The following is a 26,311-nucleotide window of genomic DNA, read 5'->3' as shown; positions in this document are numbered from 1 at the left end:
ATTACAATTTCATATAGCTAACGGGTCGGGAAATGATTTGTATATAAGAGAAAAAGCACCCAAGTTAGGGAAGAGCTCATGTCGTAAGTTCCATCGCAATAGATACATACTAACTCAAGAAATATAAATTTTTATGCTCCTGCATGCGAAATCTGATTGCTCATTAATTTATTGAATAATTGAATTTATAAGAATTGATTAAGAATTGATTAACATTTACTTATTATATAAATACAAAAGGAGTTCTTGTACAACCCGAAAAATGTGTCCCATTAAAACTGATAAGTAATGGGTTGTGAATTCGCAATTAACAGCGGCCGAAATTAACCATTAAATACCAAGATTTTTAATTTTGCAAAATCGTTTATTTTTAACTTTTTTTATGACCTTTTTAAATTCTTTATTATCTAAAAAATTTAATCAGAAAATAACGTAATGATCGAAAAAATAAAAATAATAAAATATTAATCCAGTTTTACCGGTTAAATTATAATTTGTATAAAAGCATAGTAAGGTAAAAAAAACCGTTCTCTCAATGCGTCCGCCATTATTTTTTTTTTTGAAGTTTGCCAACATTTTAAAATCGTATAAAATTGAGAGTAAAAAAAAGGAATTATTCAAAGTCGTTGTTGTTTGAGATTGAAAATGAGAATGTGTGTGTGAGTTTGTGTGTAAAGTTTTAAAATTAAATTGATTGCAAACGTCAAGAATTTGAAAAATTCCTCTCAGCGGTTATCCCTTCCTATTTTTTTATCATGATTTTTATTATAAAGATCCGTTAAGGGCCCTGGAATAAAAAAAAAGTTCTACAAGATTACATAAATTCAATGTTTCTGTTTTTATTTCTAAATTAAATTTTAAAATAAAAATAAATATTTGTCGCTTCACTTTTGCTAAGTGTTTGGCCGACCTTTTCCTCCAATGGCCGCCTCCGAACGGCAAATGGATTTCTAGAGAGGCATTTTCAAGGCAAAAAAAAAGCGTTGTAAAATACACTCAAAGCTTTGTCATTGCCTGCCGATGGGCGAGCCCTGGTTGAAAAAGCTTTTACTATTTTTAGATGTTGCTCGGACCCGGGATAGAACCTTGGTTCTACGGAGTGTTAGTACGCAACTCTGATCACTTTTCTAATAGCGGCCAGCTGTACAATTTAAACCCAGTTTACTTAATCTAAGTTTAAAGTGGTTTTGGTATGTATCAAATTTAAATAAATCATTTCCCGAAGTGCCGGGAGTCAAAATTTTTTTTGCGTTGTACAAGTGCTCCTTATCAGGGATGTGAACCGGATGAAAAATTTGGTCGGTTCGGTTTAATGGTTCAAACCGTTTTGGCACCTTTGTATTGTTTCGTCAATACGGGTTTAGTTTGCCTTTCAGCCGGGGATTCGGTTCGATTCAACGGTTTGGGAATTAAAAAAAAAAAAAAAAAAAAACGATGCGTATTATTGTTATTTTTATTCAGTTACAAACAAAAAAAAAATATCTACAGTGTAACCCAAAATAACTGTCACTAGTGTTTTTTTTTTATTGGTTGAGATAGGTTACTCGCTGGTTCAAATCTTTCGCCTTTCTCTTTAATTGTTTGATGCAAACGTGTGAAGAACGGCCCGCAACATATCTTGGTCCGTTTCGTCCCAAATCTGTCTCAGCCGATCATTAACTTCCTCAATATTTAGACCTGTACTAACGCCAATTTTCCTGAGCATATATCCTTATACACAGAAGTCGACTAGTAGTAGTAGTAGTAGGCTAAATTGTACGACCCGACAACATTGGCATTGTCTGCTGTCGAGCTGAAATAAGTAAACAACGAAAATCGTCGAAAATTATGCAGTGCTGCCAAGTTTTTCCGTTTTAATAGACTAGTCGAGTCGAAATTTTAGGCAATGGCAATGGCATGAAATTATCGATACGATTCGACTCTCGAAAAAATGACTTGCATTCGACACGACTTCCGCAATGAGGCTAAAAGTTTGATATCCCTATCATCGTACAGTTCCATAACAAACGAAACTCTTCTTCTTACCGTTTGTTCTGGCAGGCTGTAGGAGTATTTTTGGTTAGTGTATTGGCGTTTTGGTTCAGTGTGTTAGTGTATTTTGAATAAATTGTAATAGAAATGGAATAAATTGAAAAGATAAGAGCAAATACCAAAAAATAGGTGATCTCAGCTGTAAGCATTTTTTGGCAATCAGCTGATAGTGTTTTACTTAGGAAACCGTGTGATGATCTTTATCTTTGAAATTCAATCAGCAAAATCATGACGTACTTAAAAAAATTTTTTTATTGAATTTCATAGGAATAGGAACAAAGTAAAAACAGTGGGAGTTATTCTGGGACACACTGAATAAGCCTACATTTATGTATACATAATTTACGTCATACGCTATATGCAGTAAAACAATATTAGCATATTTAACAAAAGAAAAAATTTAAAAAACTAAACTTTTATAATAAGCTGTTCGGTTGGGATCAAGTATTTGTGGAATATGTCTGCTCGGTCAATGGTTCAGTTAAACAGTCGAAAAAAGCGGTAAATCCTGTTGAAAATCGATTTGGTTCAAAACCGGTTTACGTCCCTACTCCTAATACATAATTATGTAAACAGTTCGTTTATTGTTAGAACTCTTTTAATTTTAATGCATGAAATTAGCAAAATAACTAATCGAAAAGAAAACATTCTCATTCCTTCTTAGACATTGGAAAACGTAGAAATTTGAGCGAAAAATATTGGAACTGTTAATTTTTTGTAATAAATTCAAACAAAGATACTTGTGCTTTATTTGTACTCACAGTTCCGGGCTTTCTTTTAACATCCATTCATTTGTTTTTCAGAGAAATCAGTGTCGTTCGAAAAGTCAGTATCCTTTAGCGACGACATACAAGGAATACCGAAATCTCATAGTCCTCAACACGCTGGTAATTCTCTATACCGATTTTCTACTTGTTTGTTGTTGTGGGAAAACCTACAGTTCATTGTATCCACTTTTGTAGTTAAAACCTGCAAGTACATACATACAAACAAACATACGTATGTAATAGAATATCCTTGCTAGTTTGTGTAATCATCAATCAACTATAAAAGCATGCCAAACTTCATAAGTATCTATATAATTAGGACTTTGTTTTACTCATATGTACATACAATAGATATATTAACAAGTGAATTGTCTGGGCATACATGGGTACAAATATGCATACATATGTACATACTTACATAGTACATATGAATAAACTACGGGCTGAGACAATTTTCAAATGCTTAAAATATTAATGCATGCATAGAGTTATATGCTTACATATATACATAAGTATATTACTTAGTTAGCAATAAAGAAAATTGTTTGCACGTGTTTCTCGGGTGACATACATACATACATACATATTTACATCCATATGTATCTTCATAGCCACAACGGGTGCAAATATTGTAATAATCTTTCTTATTCCACACAAACAAACGAACTTGTCACCACCTTTCTGGTGCCGACGACCGAACGCTTTACAACCCATTTCAAATAAAAAGCCGATACAAAACCAACAAAACCAGCCATAAAATCATCGACATTACCTCGAACATCGTCGCAGGGTAAGTATGAATGCACTTTTTCTTGTTGCACACTTTCTATCACGAACACAACCGTGTACAAACACAAGTGAATACATCCTTTAACACGCACACACAGATCTTCAAACGCAGCTAATAAAATGCTTAGCATACACACAGATCACGCCTAATAAGTTTTCGTAAAAAGCAAGCATACAAATGTACACCACTCTACACCTGAATTGACCCCTCTCTTCTTGTTCTATATTTTGTTTGTCGCCTTAGCAGAGAGAGACCGCCTTAAGCCACCGCCACCCCCCAAGCCCTTGGTGCTGGCCCAGCCGCATCAAACATATCGCGCTGACATTGCACTCGCCCCCGAGGTGTACAATCATTTACGTGGTCTACAGAAGAAGGCCAAGGACTTGCGTATGGAGGTGCGTACACTGCGTCGACTGTCACAGGCACAGGCGGTCGCAGTACGCGAGGACATAAAAGGCACTTTCATGCGCATACGAGCCACACTACTGGCCAGCAGCGGCACCTTCTGGGGCACTCATCAGGGCGATCAGGATGCTACACGTATCTCGCGTGAAGAAGAACTCTACAAGCAGGAAGTCATTAGGCTAGAGAAAGACCTCAGCGATTTGGAGGCCTCCGTAGAGACGTTGCGCGGCGAGGTTATCAACCGGCGTACGCGCGTCAATATGACGGCTGTGGAGGATATGGCCTTGGTGCTGAGCAGAGCGAGGTATAAAAGTTATGCAAAAAAAACAAAAAAAAAATCATAACCAATTTTTTCTTGCAGCAAAACCGTTGCTGAGTTGAAAATGAAGTTTCCCGCGCTCTCGAATGGGCTGCGCTGCATGCTATCCAGCGAGATGGAGCGCGTTGTTCGCGAGGAGAAATTTCTCAAGGAAGAACCCGATAGGCTCGAGTCGGCACTAAGACGCTGCAAGAAGCTGACTGGCACCTTGGTCACACTGAAAAGGTATAACATTCCGTTATTGGCACTACCGAAGAGGGCTTTTCTCATTTATGAATGTATCTTCACAGATTGGCCAGCGTACAAGAGCAACGATTACCCCCTAACGAACCGCAAATCAACGAAGAGCCGCCACGCTCCGCCGAAATCTCGAACACGGACAAAGTGAGTTCACATTTTGAAGCTTTCACAAGCAATTTCCAATTGAAATTTACATCACAATTGCATAGTAAAATTACTTAGGTAGCATTGCCTCCATACATATCGTATATCGCAATCAAGAAAATGATAATTTTAATTACATAAATATCCAGTTAGTATATAAATGCCTACTACCATTTGACTACTATTGCATTCATTATAACCGACTTCAAATTCGGATTAGAATTTGATTATCTCTCTTTTTCGTTTTACGTTTACAAAACTTATTGCGTTCACATACTTTATTACGCCTTATTTGTTTAACATTATTGTTTCTATCGGTTTGTGTTGAAAAATTGCAAAATGATTTTCCTTTCATTTTTGGTACATATTTGAAATCGTTGAGTAAAAAGTAGTTGAAACGTTTCCCAAAATACTACCAAATGCTACTATAATATCTAGTTTTGTGTGTAAATAAAGTACAATTAATTACGTTTGGGTTGAATACAAAATCAATATTACTTATGAATGGCAATAAATAAAACGATTTTGAGTTGTTTTGAATTTGTTTGCGATTGGCTGTTTGCTTATACTTAGTTAAAGTTTTTATGTTTTGAATTGAGAAAAATTTTTGTACATATTTGCTCATCACAAACGCTGAAATGGACGGTCCTCAATCCACATTCTCTGCTATTATTAAATCTAACCGTATTGGAAAATAAACAAAATATTCTAAAGCATTGCGAAAATAACTAGTTCCAAAATGTTGCATTAAATTTTTTATACAGACTCGACACAAAGTCTAGATGTGCTTGAAAATAATGTACCGCAGTAGGCATTCAAAAGTTTAAAATCGCTTTCTTTGCAACTCCTTTCAAATAAATCGATCCGGCATCGCACAAATTGATTGCAATGATCTTCAAAAAAAAAGTGCTGGCATACATGAATTGCACTAACGCTCTGCTCACCACATTCATATTTACACATACATACATACGTACGTAATTGTAATTCGAACAAAAACGCAATTGCTGCCTTACCTTCAACCTGCGCTAAATCCATATTTTACGCTAAATCCTAATTTTGAATTCAGCAAAAAGCTATGCAGCCTTGCCGGAAAGGCCTTCACATGCACTTTTAAGTACATATGTACATATGTTGTATGTACATTTAACATACATATATATGTACATCCAAGCCATACATTGAGATTCGCATTGTGTGCAACTACATACTTAGAAATTGAAATCAATTCCAAAGCACCGATTCGCCAGTGATGTTTGCTGTGCTTACCTAACTCATTATGTAGTTGTTGTTGTTTCAAGAAACGCTTCACCGATTCACTTCACGCCTAACAGACACTTACATGCAAGCATTGCATTACAAAACATCCACTTTTTTGGACTTTTTATACTCGTACCTTTTTTCTATTATTTTCGCATACAAAAAAAATAAAATATTTATTCAATGAAAATCGCTAATCGAATTCGATGTTACAATGAAATTGCTGCCAGCGTCCCAATCGAATAGTTTCGAATCGGTGCGAAGTGGCTGAATATTGCGATGAGTGGACGTCGGCTGACTGCAACCGAGAGAAAAAGTAAATTTTTAACACTGAAAAATTTGTTTTAACAAAAAAAAAAAAAACAAAAAAAAAACTAGAAAACTCATTTACAAATTGGCCTAAATTATATATATCAATAAAAACATCGAATGATCAAATTATCCCATGTGCATAAATTCACCAGCAGCAAAGCAACTCATGCCATTGTAAATACTCGTACAAACATACATACTATGTACATACTTACATACATTTTTCCTATGTACGATTGGAAGTTATCGCATTTTTTCGAATTTCTGTTTAAATACCTTGATCATGCATACATATGTAGTTAGTATGTATGTATGTATGTCGCCGCCCATTCTTCCGTCTTTGCTGCATCGCGTTATACTATATACATCAATTGGACTGCATCCACAAACAAATCAAAAATCAAAAAGTACTATTAAAAAATAAAAACATCGTAAAAAATCAAATTAACTACATATTTGAGAAAAACACTTATAGAAAACTTTACGTTTTTGTCTTGTATCTGCTAAATGGAAAAAAAAACAAAAACAAAAAAAGTTCGTTTATCGTCGTTACATCATTACTTACTTAAAACAAAAAAAAAAAACAAAAAACAACAACAATACCAATGTGGTCTCCTTTTCTTCTTGTTCTTCTTTGTATACCACAGTTTAACTGGCGATGGAGTTCTAACTTCAAAGAGGCAATCACTGAGTAATAATCGCATTTTACTATCCATTACAATTACCAATTACAATTTTTGTATGACTATTTTTCTATCACTAGTGATCCTTTAAGCTTACTCAATCCTTATCTATTCAGAGACAAATTTTAAATTAAACGATCCAATCAAAAATTGAAATCAATAACAAAATCCGAAAAAAAACCAATTTAAACTCAATAATATAATTGAAATGCTTATGGCATTAAAATTGAAATTGAACTGGAAATTTTAAACAGCTAATTGATATACTAAATATGTTAAATAATAAATACATGCATAAATAGGTTGATGTTACAATAATGTAAAATAATGTTTTCTTTAAACGAAAAGCTTGTTAATCATTCATATTTAGTTTCCACTTACTTATACTTTTCGAGTACAATACTTCTTCTTTCATTACTTTTTCTACTTTACATCTTTGTGCAAAATCTTAAATTATATATTTCGGCTGTATGTTTAGCTTCACAGTAACTTTTTTGATTACTCTTTTGGATATTTGTTCTACATAAAAATGAATTTTCTTTTCACTTTTTTTCATGTTTAACCCTTTTTTACGGCGCGTCGATTCGAATACATACATTTGTTGCTTCTTTTTCGAATTGATGTCAAAAGCGAGTATTTTTTTATAAATTTTGTAACTTTCTTTGTCTTTGTGTTTTTCTTAGTTATAATTTCCTTACTTTTAACGACACATTAATGGAACATCATCATATGTAATCACCACATACTGTAGTGTAATCAAAATTTAAATTATTCATGGTTCGTCATTAAAGCCTCTCTCTCTCTCTCTCTCTGTCTCATTGCATCCAACCACTTCTACTTAATACATACTATGTGTGTATGAGAACTGTCATTCATACAATAAGATGGAAATGTTTGCCCATTTGCCAAAAGTATCTTTAACCATTTACATACTACATACATCTCATGAACATAATATGTAAATAACCGTATACTGGAAAACTAGGAAAAAAATCACGAAATTACTACAAACTTGCGGAAATCGTAAGAAACACACAAAAAAATGTTTGCAGTAAAATCAAAGTTTCACCTTCACTTTTTTAATGGCAGTTTTATGATTTGAAGTAAAATTTTTGGAACGTAGGTTAAGTGTAAATTTTTACGAACTGGAAAATGTATGCATGTATGAGTAATGCCCTGAACTTTGCGATAGGAGGTACTTTAACCCATTAAAAGCCAAAATGAAAATTAAGAGCAACCGCAGAGTGGCCGCTGAAAGCCGAGCTGATCTTTACGATCTGATTCCGATCGGCGCTGATCAGAATTTTGTACCGCAGAGTGGATGCGAAAATCAACGCTGAAATTCGTGGGTCCTTTAATTTTGCGCAATTGTAATATAAAGAAATGAATTCGTCAGATAAAGATTATTTTGCATACATTTCCGTAGTGAATACTCTTTTAAAGCATAAAGAGTTTGGTATTCATCCAATAAATGTAAAACGAAAAAAATTTTGTGATTTTCATCAATATCCATAATTTTGCTTAATATAAGTGAATGAATAATGAATATGCCGTTTTAGCGCGAGGCAGATATGAAAATCAGTTGGAACGGGTACTATCGCGGTGATTAGCTTTACTCTCGGATCCAATCACCTTCAACTCTATGCAGCTGTTTTAGAGCTTATTTCTCGCATTCACCATCTTTACGCTCGGCTCGGCTTTTAGTGTCCACTCTGCGGGTACTCTAAGAGTGGCATATGTACAAATGTATGTATGTATGTGTCTTATTGACATTTATTGCATAATATCGTGTTTGAAAAATAAATATTTTTTCACGAAATATGTATAGTATGAAAATAATTTTGGTTTGAGAGTTTAATAAGTTTACACAAATGGGTCCGGTAAATGGATCAACCTCAGAATATTTTTTTTAACGTCGGGACCTTATTGCTGTAAAATGTATCGTATTTTTTTTTTAATATATTAACAAACCCACGACACAGTGGGCGGTTATGGGTTAAACGCTTTTCAAGGAACTTCACTGACATAAGCCACACGAGTTTTGACTGTTTTCACAATAAAGTGGGGTGGAATAGGCCATTTGTGCCGAAGTAATGGGTAGTACACATACTCAATTCCCTATCCTAAATATAAAGAGAGGTAACGATTTTAACGAAAAGGATCCACTACGCGCCACATAAGAGGGATCTTCGGCAATTCTTCTGATCATATGCCACTTTTTACACACACACGTCTGAAACAATTGATCTTTAGTGTACTATTTGCCCCACCAGGGAAGAATAAGTATATTTCATATAGCATCTTCTACAAAGAAATTAGCCCATTGGGCGTAGTTAAAACGATTTGTATGACTGAGCCCAAAGTTTTTGGGGTGGTTTTGCGAATTTCCAATACAAATGTTTAAGTGTTAGCTGTTTAACCAAATATTATAATACACGCATATGTACATTCATTAATTGAAATTTCATTTTGCATACATATATGTATATTGAATGCCAATCGGTGGAGTATTCTTAGGACGTCGGCCAATTTCGATCGATTCATACATACATACATACATATGTGTATCGGTATCGCTATAATTTTTCATACATATTTATGATGAGCCGATGCACGGTGCACGTCCCAACTACACTTGACATTCATTCATTCACTTGTTGACCATCACTTAATGGCGATTGTCACCTGTATAGGCTGTTCGTGAATACATACTCGTACTTGAAATCCCTCCCGTCTACATATCCTGATATTCTGTTTTTCGATTACTCGTAACCCTCCGTGCAGTCCATTCCTGAATTGGTACTGTGAGGTTTTCTTTAGTTTTTCAATTAATATTTCTTTGTTTTTTTATTGTTTTCTTTTATATTATTTTTAATTGGCTTGCATGTTTAAATTCTGCTTTAAACGCTTCATATTGCTGTAGTAGTTTGGTAATTGATTGTTTTGTTTTTGGAATTAGTATTCAATTGCTTTTAGAGGTAATGTGTATTTGTGAATATTTCTGCAAAATATGGTAGTTATTTAAAAATAAATATATACATATGTATGTAAGTAAATAGTACTGTACATCGCAATTACAAATGCCAATACATACAGTCTGCTACGAAACGATAGCACCTCAACATTTTGAACAGTTTTGACTGTTTATCTTTTGTTCGTTTAATGTTCACTATTTTTATTCAGTTTTATAGCTTATTAAATTCTGGTGCATTAAAACGCAAGTTTGAAGTTGCTAAAAAATCGCGTTGATTTTTGATAATATTTTTGCTGACAGTATCACGCATTTTCTTCCATACAAAGTAATTCTTTATGTGGAAATAGTGCATAAAACCGTCAGGAAAAAATATCAAAATTTTTTAAATCAAAAAACAAATTTTTTTTTTTTGTAATTAAAAACTGAACATAAACCTTCTTAATTAAAACAGTGGACAAAATTTTTAGGTAATTTAAAAATGAATTTAAATTTCTGGTCATTTAAAAGTTTTGCAAAATTAATTTTTTGCCACTTAAAAACTGGACATAACTTTTTGGTCATCCAAAATTTGGACATTTAAAACTAGACATAAACATTTAATTATTTAAAAACTTTTTATAAAATGTTTTTTGGTAAGCCAAAACCTCGACATAATTTTTTGGTCATCTAAAATTTTTACGTCAAAAACTCAACATAAACATTTGGTTATTTAAAAACTTTTTTTATAAAAAGACATTGTTGCTAATTCAACTTTTTGGTTATCTAAATTATTAATTATTATAAAACATAACATTAGCACAATAAGATCCCAATGATCTTTTGTTAGTACAACTGTAATTTAAGATAAAGAAGTAAAGTATATTATTGTCTAACAATTAATATAAAATACAAAAACACGAACAACAAAACCATACAAATTTGTAGAAAATTGAACATAAGGAAAATCAATGCGATTTCTTAGCAACTTCAAACTGTCACTTTAATATAATAGATTTTAATAAGCTATAAAACTGCATACCAAAAATTAATTTAGAAATTCTAATTAAAATAATTGGAGTTGGCACGAAAAGTTTGTGCAATCAAATTCTTGTACAAAATTTGAAATTTGGACTTATATGGTTTTTGTTAGAAAATGTGCTGAGCTTTGATAAAAAATTAATGAACTTTAAAAAAAGCAAATGAAAAGTAACCAAAACTGGTAAAATCATTGATATGCTGTCTTTTGTCGCGGGCTGTAAATATTCGAATTGAAGCGATCTATTTTATGGTATTTAATAGTGTTACATATGCGCAATAAAGTACAAATGTATGAACATATGTATTGTCGTCGCCATTCGAAGAGGCCTTAAATGGCATTCTTCAAAAAATAGTTTTTTAAATACTATTTCTCTTTTTAAAAAAAATATTGGATCAATCAGTATTTTCCATAATAAATTGAAACATTTTAGTTCTGCCTGATGACGACGATATGTATACATACATATGTATATATGCATATAATTATTTGAATCTATATATTCAGTCTTCATACCGCAGAAAGATACCGGGAAGCTAAAGACACACCTTTTGTATATAAAAAATATTTTACTTAAATTAAGGCTTTCTTATAAGAGCAAATACAATTCACTCGTATGCTAACAAACACACATATGTATGTATGTACATATCATCCTAGTTTAGTGGGTTTTTACATAATATTTTCGATTTGTATACCAACACGCTTTTCTTACCTTGACAGCGAGTTCCCTTTTCTTGCATTCATATATCCACTATCTAAATAAGTGCTACGCATTTTGAATGTATGTTGACTGTACATTTTAATATTGTCGCTATCGCTACATTATCGACCATACATATCTACATATATTTTTGCTATTATTATTGCATATTTAATACTTTAGCCAGTCCCAACACCCAGGATGGGGTCGTTCGTTATCAGCGGGGGACCCGAAAACGCACTCGATGCTCTGCTAGACGAACTGCAGACATTCTCGAAGCCATTGTCACAGAATAATGAGGTAAGTCGAACATGCTAATACTTTGTATTCGATTTATCCAGTCCCCAAATGTCAATCGCTCCTCACTAGGCACGCCCTGACGACTCGACATCTGATGAAAGCTCACAAGCTGTACAAAGCACAGTCACCACACAAATATCCCAAGCACGCCTATACATCCAAACTACTGACACAAACACCATTCCAATACAATCGCAACCGATTCCTGCCATGGTCACTGGTATGGTTAATACTTTGCCTCATAAGCTTAACCACAATATCGCTAATACAAACTTGGCCAATCCGGCAGTTGCTGCCTCGCTGATGATGCACACTAATGTTGGCAGTCTTCGTCGACTCCATTCCTACCCCAGCGGCTCAGACACGGACATGTCGCCACCACAGAATGTACGCGCCTCCACAACTAAGCCACCAGTTCCCGAACGCACCGCCGAACTAATTACAAAAGTGAGCAACAAACGCATACCGCCGCCGCCACCACCGCGCACCAGCTCACGCAGTCCATTAGCCAGTCCCACCAACCCCAATGTGCCACAACAATTGCCAACTGTATGCGAATCTGACGTCTTGGGCAACAAGTCGGATAGCGGTGGTGGCAGTGGCAGTGGCAATTCCAGCGGCAACGAATCAGCCAACGATCATGTCCAACGGCAGGTGGCTTTGGAAATGCGCCACCAGGAGTTGCTGAAAAAACAAAAACTCCTTCAGGAGCAATATCAACGCTTGCAGCAGATGACCAAGATTTCTGGAGTTGAAATTGGCGCCGCTGAAAGTAACGCTCAACTACAGAAGACTGGCAGCGAATCCAACTTGCAGCAAAAGATTAGTTTTAGCATCGCCAATGCAGGGGAGAAATCGGAAGTGCAAGACAATGTCATACCAGCACCGGATAAGAATAATAAGACAATGCAGTTAGTCAATAACATCGCTGGCATTCCGGATGTGAAGGGAAACTCAGGCGGTGGCGGCGGTGGCAACGAGAAGAGTGGCAATAGTGTAGGGGGTAGCGGTGGCGCTACTACCAAGCAGCTTTACGAGACAGAGATACTCTAACATAAGCCAGTAATAATGGTGGAATGGCAGGAAACAGAGATCGACATTTGAGTAAAGCATAAAAGGCACAAACAAGCTCGACGCACTGGAGCACAAGTGTTACTTGGAACACGCTTACCGCTGGCCACCGGCAACTGGCAAACGTTGCTATAACAACTCTGAAAGAAATCCACATACATACTGCACCGCAAAGCGAATGAGAAAGAGGAATAGAAATCAATTAAGCAACGATTCTGACTACTTTTAAAAGCGAACAGGAATGACCGACCGACCGTTGATGTGAGGCAGTAACAGAAAATACATATAGGACAATAGATGTCGCTAGTACTTAGTAATTGATATGTATAAGTAATAAGCGATAAATATATGTTTGTATGTATTAGGATGTGAACACCTTGCAACACAGGCAGTGAAGTATTCTAAGTCGGACTTATTCGCAAAAATAATTTAGAAACGCTAATGAGTAATGGCGGCTTAGTTGCAGGGCGAAAAGCTGAATTAACAAAGAAAAATCCGTAAATTTACTAATTGGAGTTGAGATTAGAAAACCAGGCAAATCACACAAAAGTAATCTATTGACTATAAAAGTCGTACATACATACATACATACTACACAAGTATGTGAAAAAAATGTATGTATGTATGTATGTATGTATGTACACATGTACGGATAAGCATTGAAATGTTTGTTTTAATTATTGGATTGTACTCTTTTAATTCCACACGTATTTGTAATAGACTCGTTAACGATCAACAAACATTAAGCACTTGAATCTTAGTAAATCTGCAACACATTCCCTGCAGGAAAGACGCTTACATTCGAAATTATGTACAGGTATGCTCCAGAGAGTATCTATCAGTTCACCTTCTATTGCATAACCCTTAGGACTGGGAACGGAACTGCATAGTAATGTTAGTGGGCAGTAGGTATTTTCCTGCAGGGTTTTTATAAAACCCATAACATTTGATCACACTTACCACAAGTATACAGATACATGCACAAAGTTACACACACGTATTTATATAAATATATATGTATGGACACCGGTGTGAAATAGTATGCATATTTATTTGTCTTAACTTTAGCGTATAAGCTATTGTACTCGTAGTCTAGGATACATTATTCCGTAAGGCTTTAGATATAGAACTGTGTAGCTACACATACACACCCACAAATTGATTTTGATATACATATGTATGTAATACTTATGAAAATGATATGATATACATACATATGTACATACGCAGTATTTGGATTATATATTGGCGCTCAAATAAATAGCGCACTTTTATTTTTTACAATATTCACAATGTTTTGCGTGGTACTTTTTCAGTTAATTATATAAAAATATATAGTCGATTCTATACCGTAAACAGTAGATGAAGGTGAAATTCTAAAACTTTATGCACAATTCACAAAAATTAAAAAAAAATTTCAAAAAAAAAATCATCAAAGTGTTCAACTTTTTATTCAGAATTTTTTAGAAACTTATTGAGTATGCAGTTCTGTAGCACATTCAATTTTAGTACCATAAATTGCAGGTTTGGAAATACTGAAAAATTTCTTTGATTTTTCAGAAGTTTTCTTTTGTCGTAGGTTTTGCGAATTTCTTCCAATAACTTTTGAATAAAATCTATTTCTATATGCGAGCAAAACTGTCGGGAACATTTTCACGAAGAACTGAATGACAACGAAAGTATCGAGGACGTTTTCAAGGAGAACCAAGTCGGAACAAAAGTCTGGGGAACGTTTTGCTAGAAAACAAAACGAGAACAAACGTTTTGAGAACTTAACGTAATAAATGGTAATAAATGCAAGTCTGCGTTTAGGATGAAAAATCTTTTCAGTGAGAGCCAGGATTATTCATTCTAAGCCAGAGGAAGCCTGATTCATTTCAACTTCCCGATCGTTTATTATTAGGGCGAACTGTCTATTTATAGAACAATTTTTCATTTTTTGTGCAAGAAAAGTTCGTGTCTTAAGTCTTTCGTTTCATTTCAAACTAATGAACACTATGTGAAAAATTGAGCTTTCGCTTTCATTCTTCGCGAATAGTTCAGAGAAGATTTATTTTGTTCTCTTTGGAAACGTTCCACAGGGCTTTTTTATTCTTATACAATTCCCTTTGAGAACGTTCTCGGCAGTTTTGGTCTCATTTTGGTTTTGGTTTTGAAGTTTAGTTCATACCTTTTGTTCTCGGTCCCTACTGCATACCCAATAAGTTTCTAAAAATTTTGAAAAAAGTTTTAAAATTTGTATAACATCTTTTTTCTTAATTTTCTAAGTTTTTCTGAATTGCGCACAGAGCTTTAGACTTTGACTTAGTATATGGTTTATTTTATAGAATTTACTATGCTTCTATAAGAAATTTACGAAAAATGTATCACGTAAAACAGTGAATTTTGTATCAAAAAAATAAAAGTGTGCTATTTACGTGAGCGCCACTGTATGCACGTATATTCGACTGGTTCAAACAAATCGATAGTTTTTGGTTTTAAAAATACCTTGTGAAATATTTTCGAGACAATGAAAAAAGACGCTTGTCCAAAGCTTTTTATACAGTTTTTGATTTTTTCAAATTATTTGATCTCTAAACTGTCAAATATTGTTAATTCTTTTTACAAAAGTTCTTAATAGGCAAAATTTGTTTGCATGTGAATTAAAAAAAAAAGCATTTAAAACCAATCTTTGAAACATTTGCTTAACTCAGGAGCATAAACTACGATTATTGGGAACTGCAAAGAAAGAATTGACGCTTCTGGAATTAAACAAATTTATGAAGAAAAAAGTCGCGCCAACTTTTATTTTCTTTTTATTTGTGTTCATATTTCACATGGCAATCTACGATATTTAAAAAAGTATATAATTTTTTTACACTTTAGATACCAGAAGCAACAACAAAATGCACGTAAATATTTTTTTGCTTTAATCCTACTACCTGTTTGATTGTTTGATATACCTTGTGCTTGTCAAAAGCCTTTAATATTAAGATTTAGTAATCGCTCATCGTGAATTTCTATTTTCGATCTTAATAACACACGATTTTTTTAACTTCTCTTTTTGGAACTTCTTCATTACCCCTTGTTTTAAGCCAACATTGAAGGAAATTGAATGCAGAAAAAAAGTTTGTTATGATTTCTTACATTAATTCACTACTTTTTTTGGTTTTTTTTTGTTGTTATTTTATGGCCTTATAACAATTATATTCAAACATTTTTATTGAACTCGAGGCCGTTTTTTAATGCAAATTTATTGTGGAAAAGCAACAATAATTGAAAAAATGGTAGAAGTGATAGCTATTTCGGAAATCACCACATTTCCTCATCAGACTTCTTTCAGTAGGATTCGAACCGACGATCCCACTGACTCAGCCAGCTGCCTACGCGCTGTGCTAAGTTCGCCTTGTTAATTCTTATTGCTTATTTTCACTATTTCACATGCTAAGCCAACTACAATCATACGCAGCTATTCCGCTGCAATTCCCTTGATCATGTGGTTGTTGGTTGTGGTTTGGTCTAGGTTCAGGTCGAAGCTATGATAAATTTTGCGTTTTTTTCCAATTTTCGGGAAAATGTTAAACTTGCTACTAAACATCAAAGAGTTTTTCTTGCTAATTTTATATTTAACTTTTTTTTTAATTTTTTTATTGAGCTTTCTTCCACGATTATTTTATTAGGAAAAATGGAAAACAAACACAACAAAGTCTAATTTTAATTTTTTATTTAACGATAAATTAAAAAAATTAAATTACAAAATTAAAATAAGAATTAAAAAAATATATACATACATTACATATACACTCCGATACGTTGGCTTAAAAACGAGGTATAAAATTTCAAAATTAAAATAAAGAAATGGTTCCTATGTCATCGAAATGGAAAATAGAAATTCGCAATGAGTGACCTCTAAGTCTTAGTATTAAGGGCCGAATTTTTGACAGACATCTTTTTTCACACTCTTGAAAATGTTTCACAAGGCATTTTGAATAAAATAGTACGATTTCTTTTAATCAGTCCAATATATGTATATGAATTTATGTCCATAAAGGCATTTGTATGTATGTATGTATTTCATATGTGCATATGATTAGAATGTGTTAGTCCGGGGCTAAGGCTCACAATGAATCGAAATCGAAATCGAAATCGGAACGAAAACATATAGTATCTGCTTAAATGAAATTTAGAAGGCTAAGTTTTGCCTAGTTGTTATTTAGTTAATATTTTAAAGTCGATAGCTATAAATGGTTGAATATTTAAATTGAATTATTTGCACTCACATACACACATACTTAATAGAGAATGGAATGGTCCTACAAGTCCCCGATTAAAATTTGTATAATAACAAGTATGTACTTAATAGTGAAAATACAAATCGAATTCATTTGACCGATAGATGTACATACATATATACATACTACATATGTATGTATGTATGTATGTGCGAGTATGAAATGTTATTTGTTGTGATGCACTCGAATTTCAAAAGATGATTTTTTTATTGCAAAGAGTTGGACTTTTTAAAAACTACATACATATGTACGTACCATGTATATGTAAAGACACAGTCAGACATATGTATATGTATGCATACATACTTAAGCATCTGTTTTCTGTTGAATGTTCTTAAATGATAAATGTTTGCGTACGTACGTATGTGCATGCTTGTGTGCTTCGGTTAGTTAACCAATAGTCAAACTATACACGCATCAGTGCACATATTCCTATAGAATTGATATCTATCCATACCATATGTATGTATGTATGTGTACATATGTACTAAGTATAATTAAAAAGCAAACGATTAAATTAAATCAATAATTGATGGGAAAGCCTAGAAAGAAGAACCTAAACGTGCTACTTGCACCAAAGCCCAATTTATCAAACACTTACTTGCAACGAACGCCAAGAGGAGATATCCACAGCATTGCTGCAAGGGCAGGTGTGCGTGCAGCTCCAAAATGTACGTGGAATTAGTGCCCCCATAAGTTAACCAGAAATAATAAAGTAAATTAAAACGAAACCCGTAAATTATCATATTGAAGCAAAATGTCACGCCAGTTGTGTATGTTACTGGATAAAAAAAAAAATAAAAAAATAAAAATAAATAAAAATTTTGTTAAATTGGCAAGGAAAGTGAGACTGATAGTTTTATGTACATTACACACACATTCAAACAAACCAATGAAGAACCAAATGGATATTTAAATGAAATATTTAGAATCCTTATGAACGCAGATACAAAATAAAAATTAAATTTTCGATTATTATTAACTTACATAAATTAAACGGCAAGTGTAGCGGCAAACTAATTTAGCAATGAAAGCTAAGTGGAAAATGGTTGCATGCGCTCGTCAAACGTACATATGTACATACATAAATACTTTTAATCGGATTTCATGAGATTTCCAGTTTTTCCCTCTTTCAACATGTTGCTCCAGCCATTTTCTAATTAAGCTGCTGCCGTCGCTAATCACATAATCGCGTCGAATCAAAGCATAACTTAAGCTACTATGAGTAAATCGATAGCTAATCATAGAAACAATATACAGATAGTTAATAACACATTAGCCCTACCCAAAATACACACACACCATTCCATTCAGCAGTCTCTACGTCATTAAATCTTCAGAATTAATTAAAAAATAAATAAAAAAATCAAGCAAATGCGTACTCACATATGTATGTATAGGTATAAGTAAGTTTCTTGCTATTGGCCGCACTGAATATTCGAGCCAGCTCACTAAATTCGCTACATGTGTTGTAATTCGTTCAATCACAAATTTCTTCATTGATTTCTTTTGGAAACAATACAACAGCTTCAAGTAGTGAGCTCCGAGTAATCGGTGGGGTCACTTGCCAAGATCTAAAATTATCCCAGAAGTATGTATGTACATATATGTATTTGGCTAAGAGCACTAAACATATGTGAAATTAACTAAATGATGCAAGTATTTAACATTTTTCTTCATAATAAATTAAATGAATGAAATCGTACATTTGGTGAATATTTATTTGACACAGTTTGGTTGTGTAAAAAAGTTCGCGAATGTTAGTCTACAATTTTCCACAAAAAAAAAACGAATTTTCCCACCAGCTGCCGCCAGCACAATTCGCCTTTTTTATTTGTGATTTTCTTTCTCACCTTGGCGCTTAAGGAACGTGACAATTTTCCGCATTGCTAGGATGGTCAGCCACCGCAGAAACCCAGATCTTTGTTTGTGGCAGAAGATAAATTAGGGCATCGATATTACCTCGACGCATACTGGAGCGCTCTCAAGCCTCTTTCCAATAAATTTCATAACAATTGGGCAATTTATCACAACACAAAAAACAACAACACATACAATGACATGATTTGATAAAGCCGCAGCGAGAAGAAAAAAAAAAAGAACATGATTAAACGTGAAGTAATGTGCGAAAGAATTCTGCAATGTTTACACAAAGAAAGGTAAAGAGCGGCAAGAAAGGAAAGGTGGCCAGCCAGGAGAAAGCATACGCTAAGCGTACGTATGTACATATGTATGTATGGCTGCCGCAATCAAAGACAAATAAGTAGAATGGCAAGAAGGCGAAAGTGAGAAAAGAAGGTCCAACGAATGCGCAGACGAGGAGTCCCATGTCAATGAAATCAAATTTAATGAATTGTGAGCAGCGATTGAGCAGATGTTCGTTCGTTCGGTTAATATTAAGCAATTGTGATTGTAGTTCCCCATCGATGCAGAGTATGCGTGGAAATTGCAGATGATTATTTGCTTCCAAGAGAAATCTTTTGGTATTGTACAAATACAGTGCTGTCTGGGTCGAGTGAACTAATTAATGCAAGACCAGTTCATAGATTATTCACTATATCCCGATTGAGTTTTTTGTTCTTTAAAACCAATTTTGTTGCGCAGTGCGTCTTTTAAAGTTAAATTTTTAAGAACTCTGAAGTGTCGTCTTTTCCCACAGCTAATGCCAACACATGTTTCCTGTTGTTGTTGTATCGTTGTCGTCAAGCTCTATAGCGGTGGACCCAGGAAGCGCGAAGCCTCGATGGGCTCTGTCCATAAGGCCAGACACATTAGCAGGGTGGGGTTCAGTGGGAATGCGAAGAGAGCGTCATGGAGCGTCTCTCCGAATGACGGGAATTCATTTGGCACATCTGCATTTATTCTGTTCAGGTATAAGTTCAACCTGCTGCAGTAGCCCAAACGAAGTTGGGCTATGTAATCCGAGTCTCCCGAGGCAGACGAAGCTCTGTCCCGTCCACGTCAGGTGGTTGCGTGCCCAGAACGGCATTTACAGGTCGAGAGTCTATATAACTCGGGACTGGCTCTCTTTGCATTTCGTTCAAGGCCTGTCGGTAAGTTGTTGGGTTCAGAGATAGTTTTATGAACCCCGGACTTCGTCCGTCAGTTCATATAGATGCCTTCTGATTGCCGTGGCGAGGGTTCTTCCGCAATCAGATGTCTGTTTGGGTGCTAACACGATAACACCCTACTAGGAATTGCTTGCAGAGCATTGTGTTTTGCTCCTTAATCGGGAGCATATGTGCCTCGTCGCGCAGATGATGTTGCGGCAACATCAGAAGGAATCCTGTCGCTGTCTGAGTGCCGTGTTTTGGCAGGTCTGCAGCTTCATCCACTGCGTCCTACTAGTCCCTGGTAACCACACAGGCGCTGCATAGTTCAGAACCGGCCGGCCAATTGCCTTGTACGTAGCCAACAACGTTTCTTTGTTTGCCGCAGGTGCTGCCGGCTAGCGACTTGAGGACTTTGTTGGGGCTTTGTACTTTATTGACAATTGCGGTTGCATGCGCCGAGAAGGAGAGCAGACCTTCGAAGGTTACTCTGAGGACCTACGGATTATTCAACGTCGGAATTGGTTCGTCTTCGACGAGACTACCCAGTTGCAGTCTGACCTCCTTCGTCCAAGTGGTGAAAAGCGTTGCTGAGGATTTTGTAGGGGAGAGGGTTAGGCTCCGTGAAGCGAGAAAGCTCGGCGAGATAACCATTATTGAGCAATCGTCAGCATAAGAGACAATCGAGACTACCTCTGGTGGTTGAGGGAGCTTAGAAATGTAAAAGTAGAACAGTAGTGGGAAAGGACACCACTCTGTTGAACTCCCTGTTTTATTTTCCAAGGTTTGCTCGATTTATCTCTAAAGATCACTGATGAGTTTCGACCACTCAGGTAATTCGCCGCCCACCGTTTGTCTTCTAGTAGCGTTACTTGAATAGTACTCTCACAGGGGGGGTTTCGGTTAAGGCCACCAGTTATCTGGCTGTTTATGGCGTCAAGTGCTGTTGTTTTGCTGTGCACTTTACGGAAACCATGTTGATGCTTCGCTGGGGTTGAGTAATTTGTGTAGTGCGGGAGTAGAAGGGTCTCTAGTGCCTTCGCAACCGAGGAAAGGAGAGCTATCGGGCGAGAAGACTCCTTTGTTGGACGATTTCCCCGGTTTAAGCAGTGGAACCACTCTCCCCGTTTTCAAGATGTCTGGTACGATGAGAGTGGCCATAGACAGGTTGAGGACCTTGGTTAGATAGTCCACTCCGTCGGGTTCAATTGCTTTGGAGACTTTCGCCTTCCCGATGGCTATCCTTTCCTCGTCGCTGCTGAAAAAAAGAGGCGCACTTGGTGTTGGCAGTTTCTGCAGCCTTCTGGTCACTCTTCGTTTGGCTTTGTCCGCCGGAGGATGCAGCATGAACTGTCGGCTAAAATAGCTCGCGCATCGCTCGGGTCGGACGAAGCGTGGTCGCCAAAAGATATTTCAACTCTGTCATCATGCTTCGTCGGATTGGACAATGACCTCACGGTTGACCAAAGCTTGCTCACACCAGAGGGGAAGTTACAAGTCTTCAGACAGTCTTCCCACTTCACTAGTGCCGAATCTCCGAGTTACCTTACCCCTTATACGGGGATTTACGGGATCGGCCTGGCGAAGGGATTATCCTTTTTGTTATTAAGTTTTTCGTTACAGTTTTGAATTTGGAATGAATTGGTTTTAAATTTTGTTCACTCTACAAAGACTCAAAATTGTTGACTCTATAGAGTGCTCATAAGAAAAATTTTCATGTTCACTCTTTCGAGGTGTTCGTAGCATCGGGCGTTCACTCCAGCCAGATACCACTGTATATACATAAATACATCTGTATCTGTAAGTTCGTCACAAATTGACTAGATGCCGCATGGAATTGAGCAACCCTAAATATTTGTTATGCATTTTTTAAGACGCCCTTGGGAGTTGTTAAAACACAAAATGCGAAACACCTGAAATTACTTCTAATTCACCCCTAACAAGTCAGGGGAAAGCTCCTAAAACTAATCTCTCCATATGGAGACATTGCTAGCGATTTCAAATAAAAACTTTGTATAATTTATCAACAAACTGTTCCCACATTCCAAGTCTTATCAATAAGCCGAAATTAACTAACCGAGCAGCTCTCCAAACATTTGTTCCCAACTCTACATTTTCAACCCTCAGCTCAATACACAAATTGTTCTTATATGTATTTATGTATACAAAAATGCATGGTTCCTGTTAAGCGAATACCTTTGTGCTCTCTTGACAAGAAGTGTCTGAAAAGGTGGTGACTAAAGTAATCAGAACGGGAGCTGTGCTGCTATGCGCCAAACACGCCAGCTGACATTCAAGTTTTGTGCACAGTGCTGAACGGACGTATTATTTTGAAAGTAAAAAAAAAGTTGAAAACGCGCCTTGACGTGTTTCCAAATCATACCAAAAAAAAAGAAGAATAAATAAGAATAGAAAAATTTGTGCCATAACAGATCCATGAGACGATATTTATTTATAAAAGTGCTTTAAAGGTAAAAGAAAAAAATTGTGAAAATTTATTTTCTTCCTAGATTTGTGAATTCCACCATGCATGTGTATGAACTTTTTAACTGTAATAAAATTAAATTCCTGCTAACCAGTTGCCGCCATTAGCAAGTATGTACATACTCTGTGCAGGAAATCATGCACAAGCACTCAACATATTCTAATTACTTCTGAATTGTTTAAATGCCATTTAAGTGCACTTAAAATCTGTGAAATTCGCCAAAAAGCTTTAGTTGAAATCGATCAACGTGAATCCAATTGAATCGGGTAAACTGCAAATGCGCATGCGCGACCTCACAGCCTGAACAACCACTTGCCGGCGCACTGTAATAAAGCCGCATTCGCTACTCAAGTACCACTTAAGACCACTCTACGCGTAAATGGAACAAAACGTACGAAAATAGCGCGCGCGTTTCTAAGGACGAAAGACCAGCAGCAGCCGCATTGCTAAATTCGAGGAGCCAGGGGGTTAAAGCAACAAAATAAAAGGACCATGAGCTGCAGAAAAAATTTGCAAACGCACAGCGCGCAACACGTTTAATTTTATTCAAATATTCCTGTTTCTTCGATCTGTACCGGTTTTTGATGCGCGCAAATTTTAATGCCTTCGCATAAAGCCAAACAGAGCATAAGAAACAGCACATTCTCAGATTTTTCGCATACCAACGCATGCGCCGACAGACTGACTGCTGCCTTGCGAAACGCGAGGAAGTCAATCATCTGTAAACCTGATCTCCATTGCCTTAATATTTGGCTCAGCGCTTATTCAATTCAGAATTCGTTTTCATAGCGCAGCTGGAATTCCGGCTGGCTGAGTTGGCTGGCCGTGCTGCCAGCATTGTGAATAACAGCGAGCTAACACAAAAGATTTGCAAATTACCACAAGCACGCGGTAAATTAAACAGAAGACGGCCAATGCGACTTGGCTCCTATGGCTCGAGAGTAATTTGAGACGAATGGCGAATGGCCGAGTGGCGCGCATATTTTTTTTTTGTAGCAAAACATGCCGTAATTTTTTATTTCAACTGATAAAAATCAATTAATATTCTATTAACTAATTAATCTTTTTATTAATTGGTATTTTGCAGTTAATTGACCTCGCTTTTCCTCATCATGCTGAAGTGGGCAGTCAATGCGCCACGGCTCTCGTATTTAGAACCAGCCGACTCTAAAGTGAACACTGTCGACTTGCAGTTCAAAGCGGTGGACGCAGTTTCTACAGATAGACTAAGTGAACCCCAGGAAACCCCTTCCAATGAAAAACGCACACCCTCTGCTTTACGGCAAAGATTAAAACGTAAATCTTCAGATTTCTACCTTTCGCGTCGCTTGCAGAGCTGGCTGGAGAAGGAAAATCAGGTTGAAGACCTAAATCAAATAACATCCACTCCGCTTCACTCTACCACCAAGGTTCATGAAAGTAGCCGTCAATTACGTCGACTAAATAGCCTCAAAGACTTAAGCAATATCATTCCATATGAAACCGTCAGCCCCAACACTTCACCAAAACCAATTTCCTTCCAGCTCAACACACCGAATCGTAGCTTGGTGAGCAGTAGAAAAGCACACAACAATCCCTCCAACTACGCTACCACGCTACCCACCCTCGAAGTAGAATACTCGCCATGTGGCCCGGTACCCGGCCCCATACTCGCGTTACGCGGCTTGGGGATTGCGGACACATATTTCGACAAGCCGCGGTATCTGCCAACAGAGGAGCATTCGTACAATCATACACTAATACGTTCCCAAAACGCAGTCAGTACCGAAAATTCCACCTTTCAAAGCCAGCGCAATACGCGCCGATCGTTGAATGGCGTACGAGACGACACCGCTTCTCTGAGTTCCTCCAGGATGGGTGATCAAACGTTGGAACGTATGATAGACGCTATTCTGGAGAGCACACGAAAGGAAAAGAAGCCTATTAAGTTTGCGAAACAATTCCATCATCATCAACGCGCCGTTATGTCGCCCACGTATAGATCTGCGGAAGATCCCGCTAATGATTTGAGCGAGTTTTGGAGTGAGGAACCAAATCAAGCGCCAATACGTAAAAGGAGGCGTTCGTTGCCTGTTAAAATGGCGGCTACGCCACAACTTTTTAATGAGCGAGAGGTACGTTCACCCATCGCAGGGGGTCACCGCTCGAAACGACAACAAAACAGCAGTCTTTTCCACTTGCGTCGGCAACGTGCGGTGCGTCGGAAAAGAAAAACATCGAAGTCAGGCGGAAAAAGTACGAAAACAAATCGACATAAAAACAACGAAGTAGCAGAAGCCCTAGTTTCTCCGGAACTCCCAGAGCCCAACTCCAAAACGATAGAAAATGCGAGTCCTGACAGTGGACACAACTCTTGCAGCGAGCTGGATGAGAACACCACGATACTTGAAGGTGAGTGCTTGCCGATCGTAGAAGCACAAGAACACACTGACTTAAGAGCATTGGATGCTACGAAGCGACGTCTCAGCTTTTCAAACAGAATTTTAACAACCAGCCAATAGGGGGCAGACGGCGAGATCGCTGGTGCCTAATTTGATGTGGTCACACACAAACGCTTACTTAATTTAATGTTTATAATGTTAATGATGTTAATTCTGTTGAATGTTCTGTTTTCTACACAAGATTACAGTTATTTTTTGCATTTTAAAACTAAATAAAATAGTAAAACTTATAATTTTTCACACAGCCAATGACTTTTCATATACATACTACATTTCAAACGGTATAGGGTTCATGAGGGAGCCAGTAGTACTGTTTGAAGATAATTTATTCTAATTCTCGATAAATTTAAATTTTATGCTAACTTGGACAGTTATAATTGCCTCCACTTTGTTGCACTTTATGCGGGTAGTTTCCTACTGTAGACATACATATGTACATAAGGGTGGTCCAAAAAAAAAGTTAAGTCGGAATTTTGATTCTCACATAGGATTGTTCTATACCGAAAAAGTAGACACCTCTTTTTTTAAATCAAAAAATATTTACAGGTCGCTCAAAGTTGTCCATGTATTTTATATGGCAAAAAGAAAATTCGAAGAAATGACATAGAGTTCTTGAAAATAAATATTTTGCGGTCGGAAAACTCTGTTTCTCTTCAGCCAATAGCCAATAGTTTACATTAACATTTTTTAATACTATCGATTTTTATAGGTTCTCAAAAACCCCGAAAAATGCAAACATAAATCGTCAGTATGTATTAAAAAATGGTAATGTAAACAATTGAGTAGTATTATTGGAAGCCTCCGGAAGAAAAACAGAGTTTTCCGACCGGAAAATATTGATTTTCAGGAACTCTATGCCATTTTCACGAATATCTCCAATTGGTGTCAGTTGGCACAGAATAGAAACGACTGGCGCGCTTTGTTGAACTCGGCCAAAATCGCTTCGGCGGTTACAGCGCCAAATAAGAAGAATATTTTCTTGTTCACCACCCTAATGTACATACACGTTGTACGTATTGATATTCTGTTGGTAAATGGTGCACAAGTGCT

The 26,311-nt window shown here is 36.3% G+C and overlaps 2 protein-coding genes across 20 annotated transcripts in view; both read left to right on the top strand.

The window, feature by feature from the left end:
* LOC118748419 (coiled-coil domain-containing protein CG32809) overlaps positions 1 to 13,508 on the top strand; it is a 32,417-nt gene extending 18,909 nt beyond the window's left edge. For 4 of the 17 annotated variants that reach the window (XM_036482816.1, XM_036482827.1, XM_036482830.1 and 1 more), the window contains 8 exons: positions 18 to 83; positions 2,835 to 2,918; positions 3,526 to 3,588; positions 3,835 to 4,297; positions 4,355 to 4,537; positions 4,603 to 4,696; positions 11,827 to 11,943; positions 12,013 to 13,508. In XM_036482816.1, coding sequence (XP_036338709.1) covers positions 18 to 83; positions 2,835 to 2,918; positions 3,526 to 3,588; positions 3,835 to 4,297; positions 4,355 to 4,537; positions 4,603 to 4,696; positions 11,827 to 11,943; positions 12,013 to 12,996 — 2,054 coding nt within the window. In that variant the 3' untranslated portion in view covers positions 12,997 to 13,508. Of the gene's footprint in view, positions 1 to 17; positions 84 to 2,834; positions 2,919 to 3,525; positions 3,589 to 3,831; positions 4,298 to 4,354; positions 4,538 to 4,602; positions 4,697 to 11,826; positions 11,944 to 12,012 lie in introns of all 17 variants that reach the window. The other 13 variants (XM_036482815.1, XM_036482814.1, XM_036482821.1 and 10 more) reach the window with 8 other exon arrangements.
* On the top strand, positions 13,023 to 25,505 carry LOC118748426. Of its 3 annotated transcripts, none has more exons than XM_036482841.1 (2): positions 13,023 to 13,563; positions 23,908 to 25,505. In XM_036482841.1, the coding sequence occupies exon 2, from the start codon at positions 23,933 to 23,935 to the stop codon at positions 25,319 to 25,321; it is 1,389 nt and encodes a 462-aa protein (XP_036338734.1). In that variant the 5' UTR covers positions 13,023 to 13,563; positions 23,908 to 23,932; the 3' UTR covers positions 25,322 to 25,505. The 3 variants fall into 3 exon arrangements, with proteins under 3 accessions (XP_036338734.1, XP_036338733.1, XP_036338732.1); XM_036482840.1 differs by lacking the exon at positions 13,023 to 13,563 and adding an exon at positions 22,157 to 22,806; XM_036482839.1 differs by lacking the exon at positions 13,023 to 13,563 and adding an exon at positions 22,850 to 23,711.
* The last annotated feature ends 806 nt before the right edge of the window (positions 25,506 to 26,311 follow it).

Source organism: Rhagoletis pomonella, unplaced genomic scaffold (assembly GCF_013731165.1).
Source record: "Rhagoletis pomonella isolate Grant_MI unplaced genomic scaffold, Rhpom_1.0 Rhpom_scaffold_00013, whole genome shotgun sequence".
NCBI classification, from domain to species: Eukaryota; Metazoa; Arthropoda; class Insecta; order Diptera; family Tephritidae; genus Rhagoletis; species Rhagoletis pomonella.
This window is presented reverse-complemented; position numbering and strand designations above follow the sequence as displayed.

Coding starts and splice junctions, on each gene's coding strand:
- LOC118748426 (XM_036482841.1), top strand. CDS start 23,933: ATGCTGAAGTGGGCAGTCAATGCGCCACGGCTCTCGTATTTAGAACCA.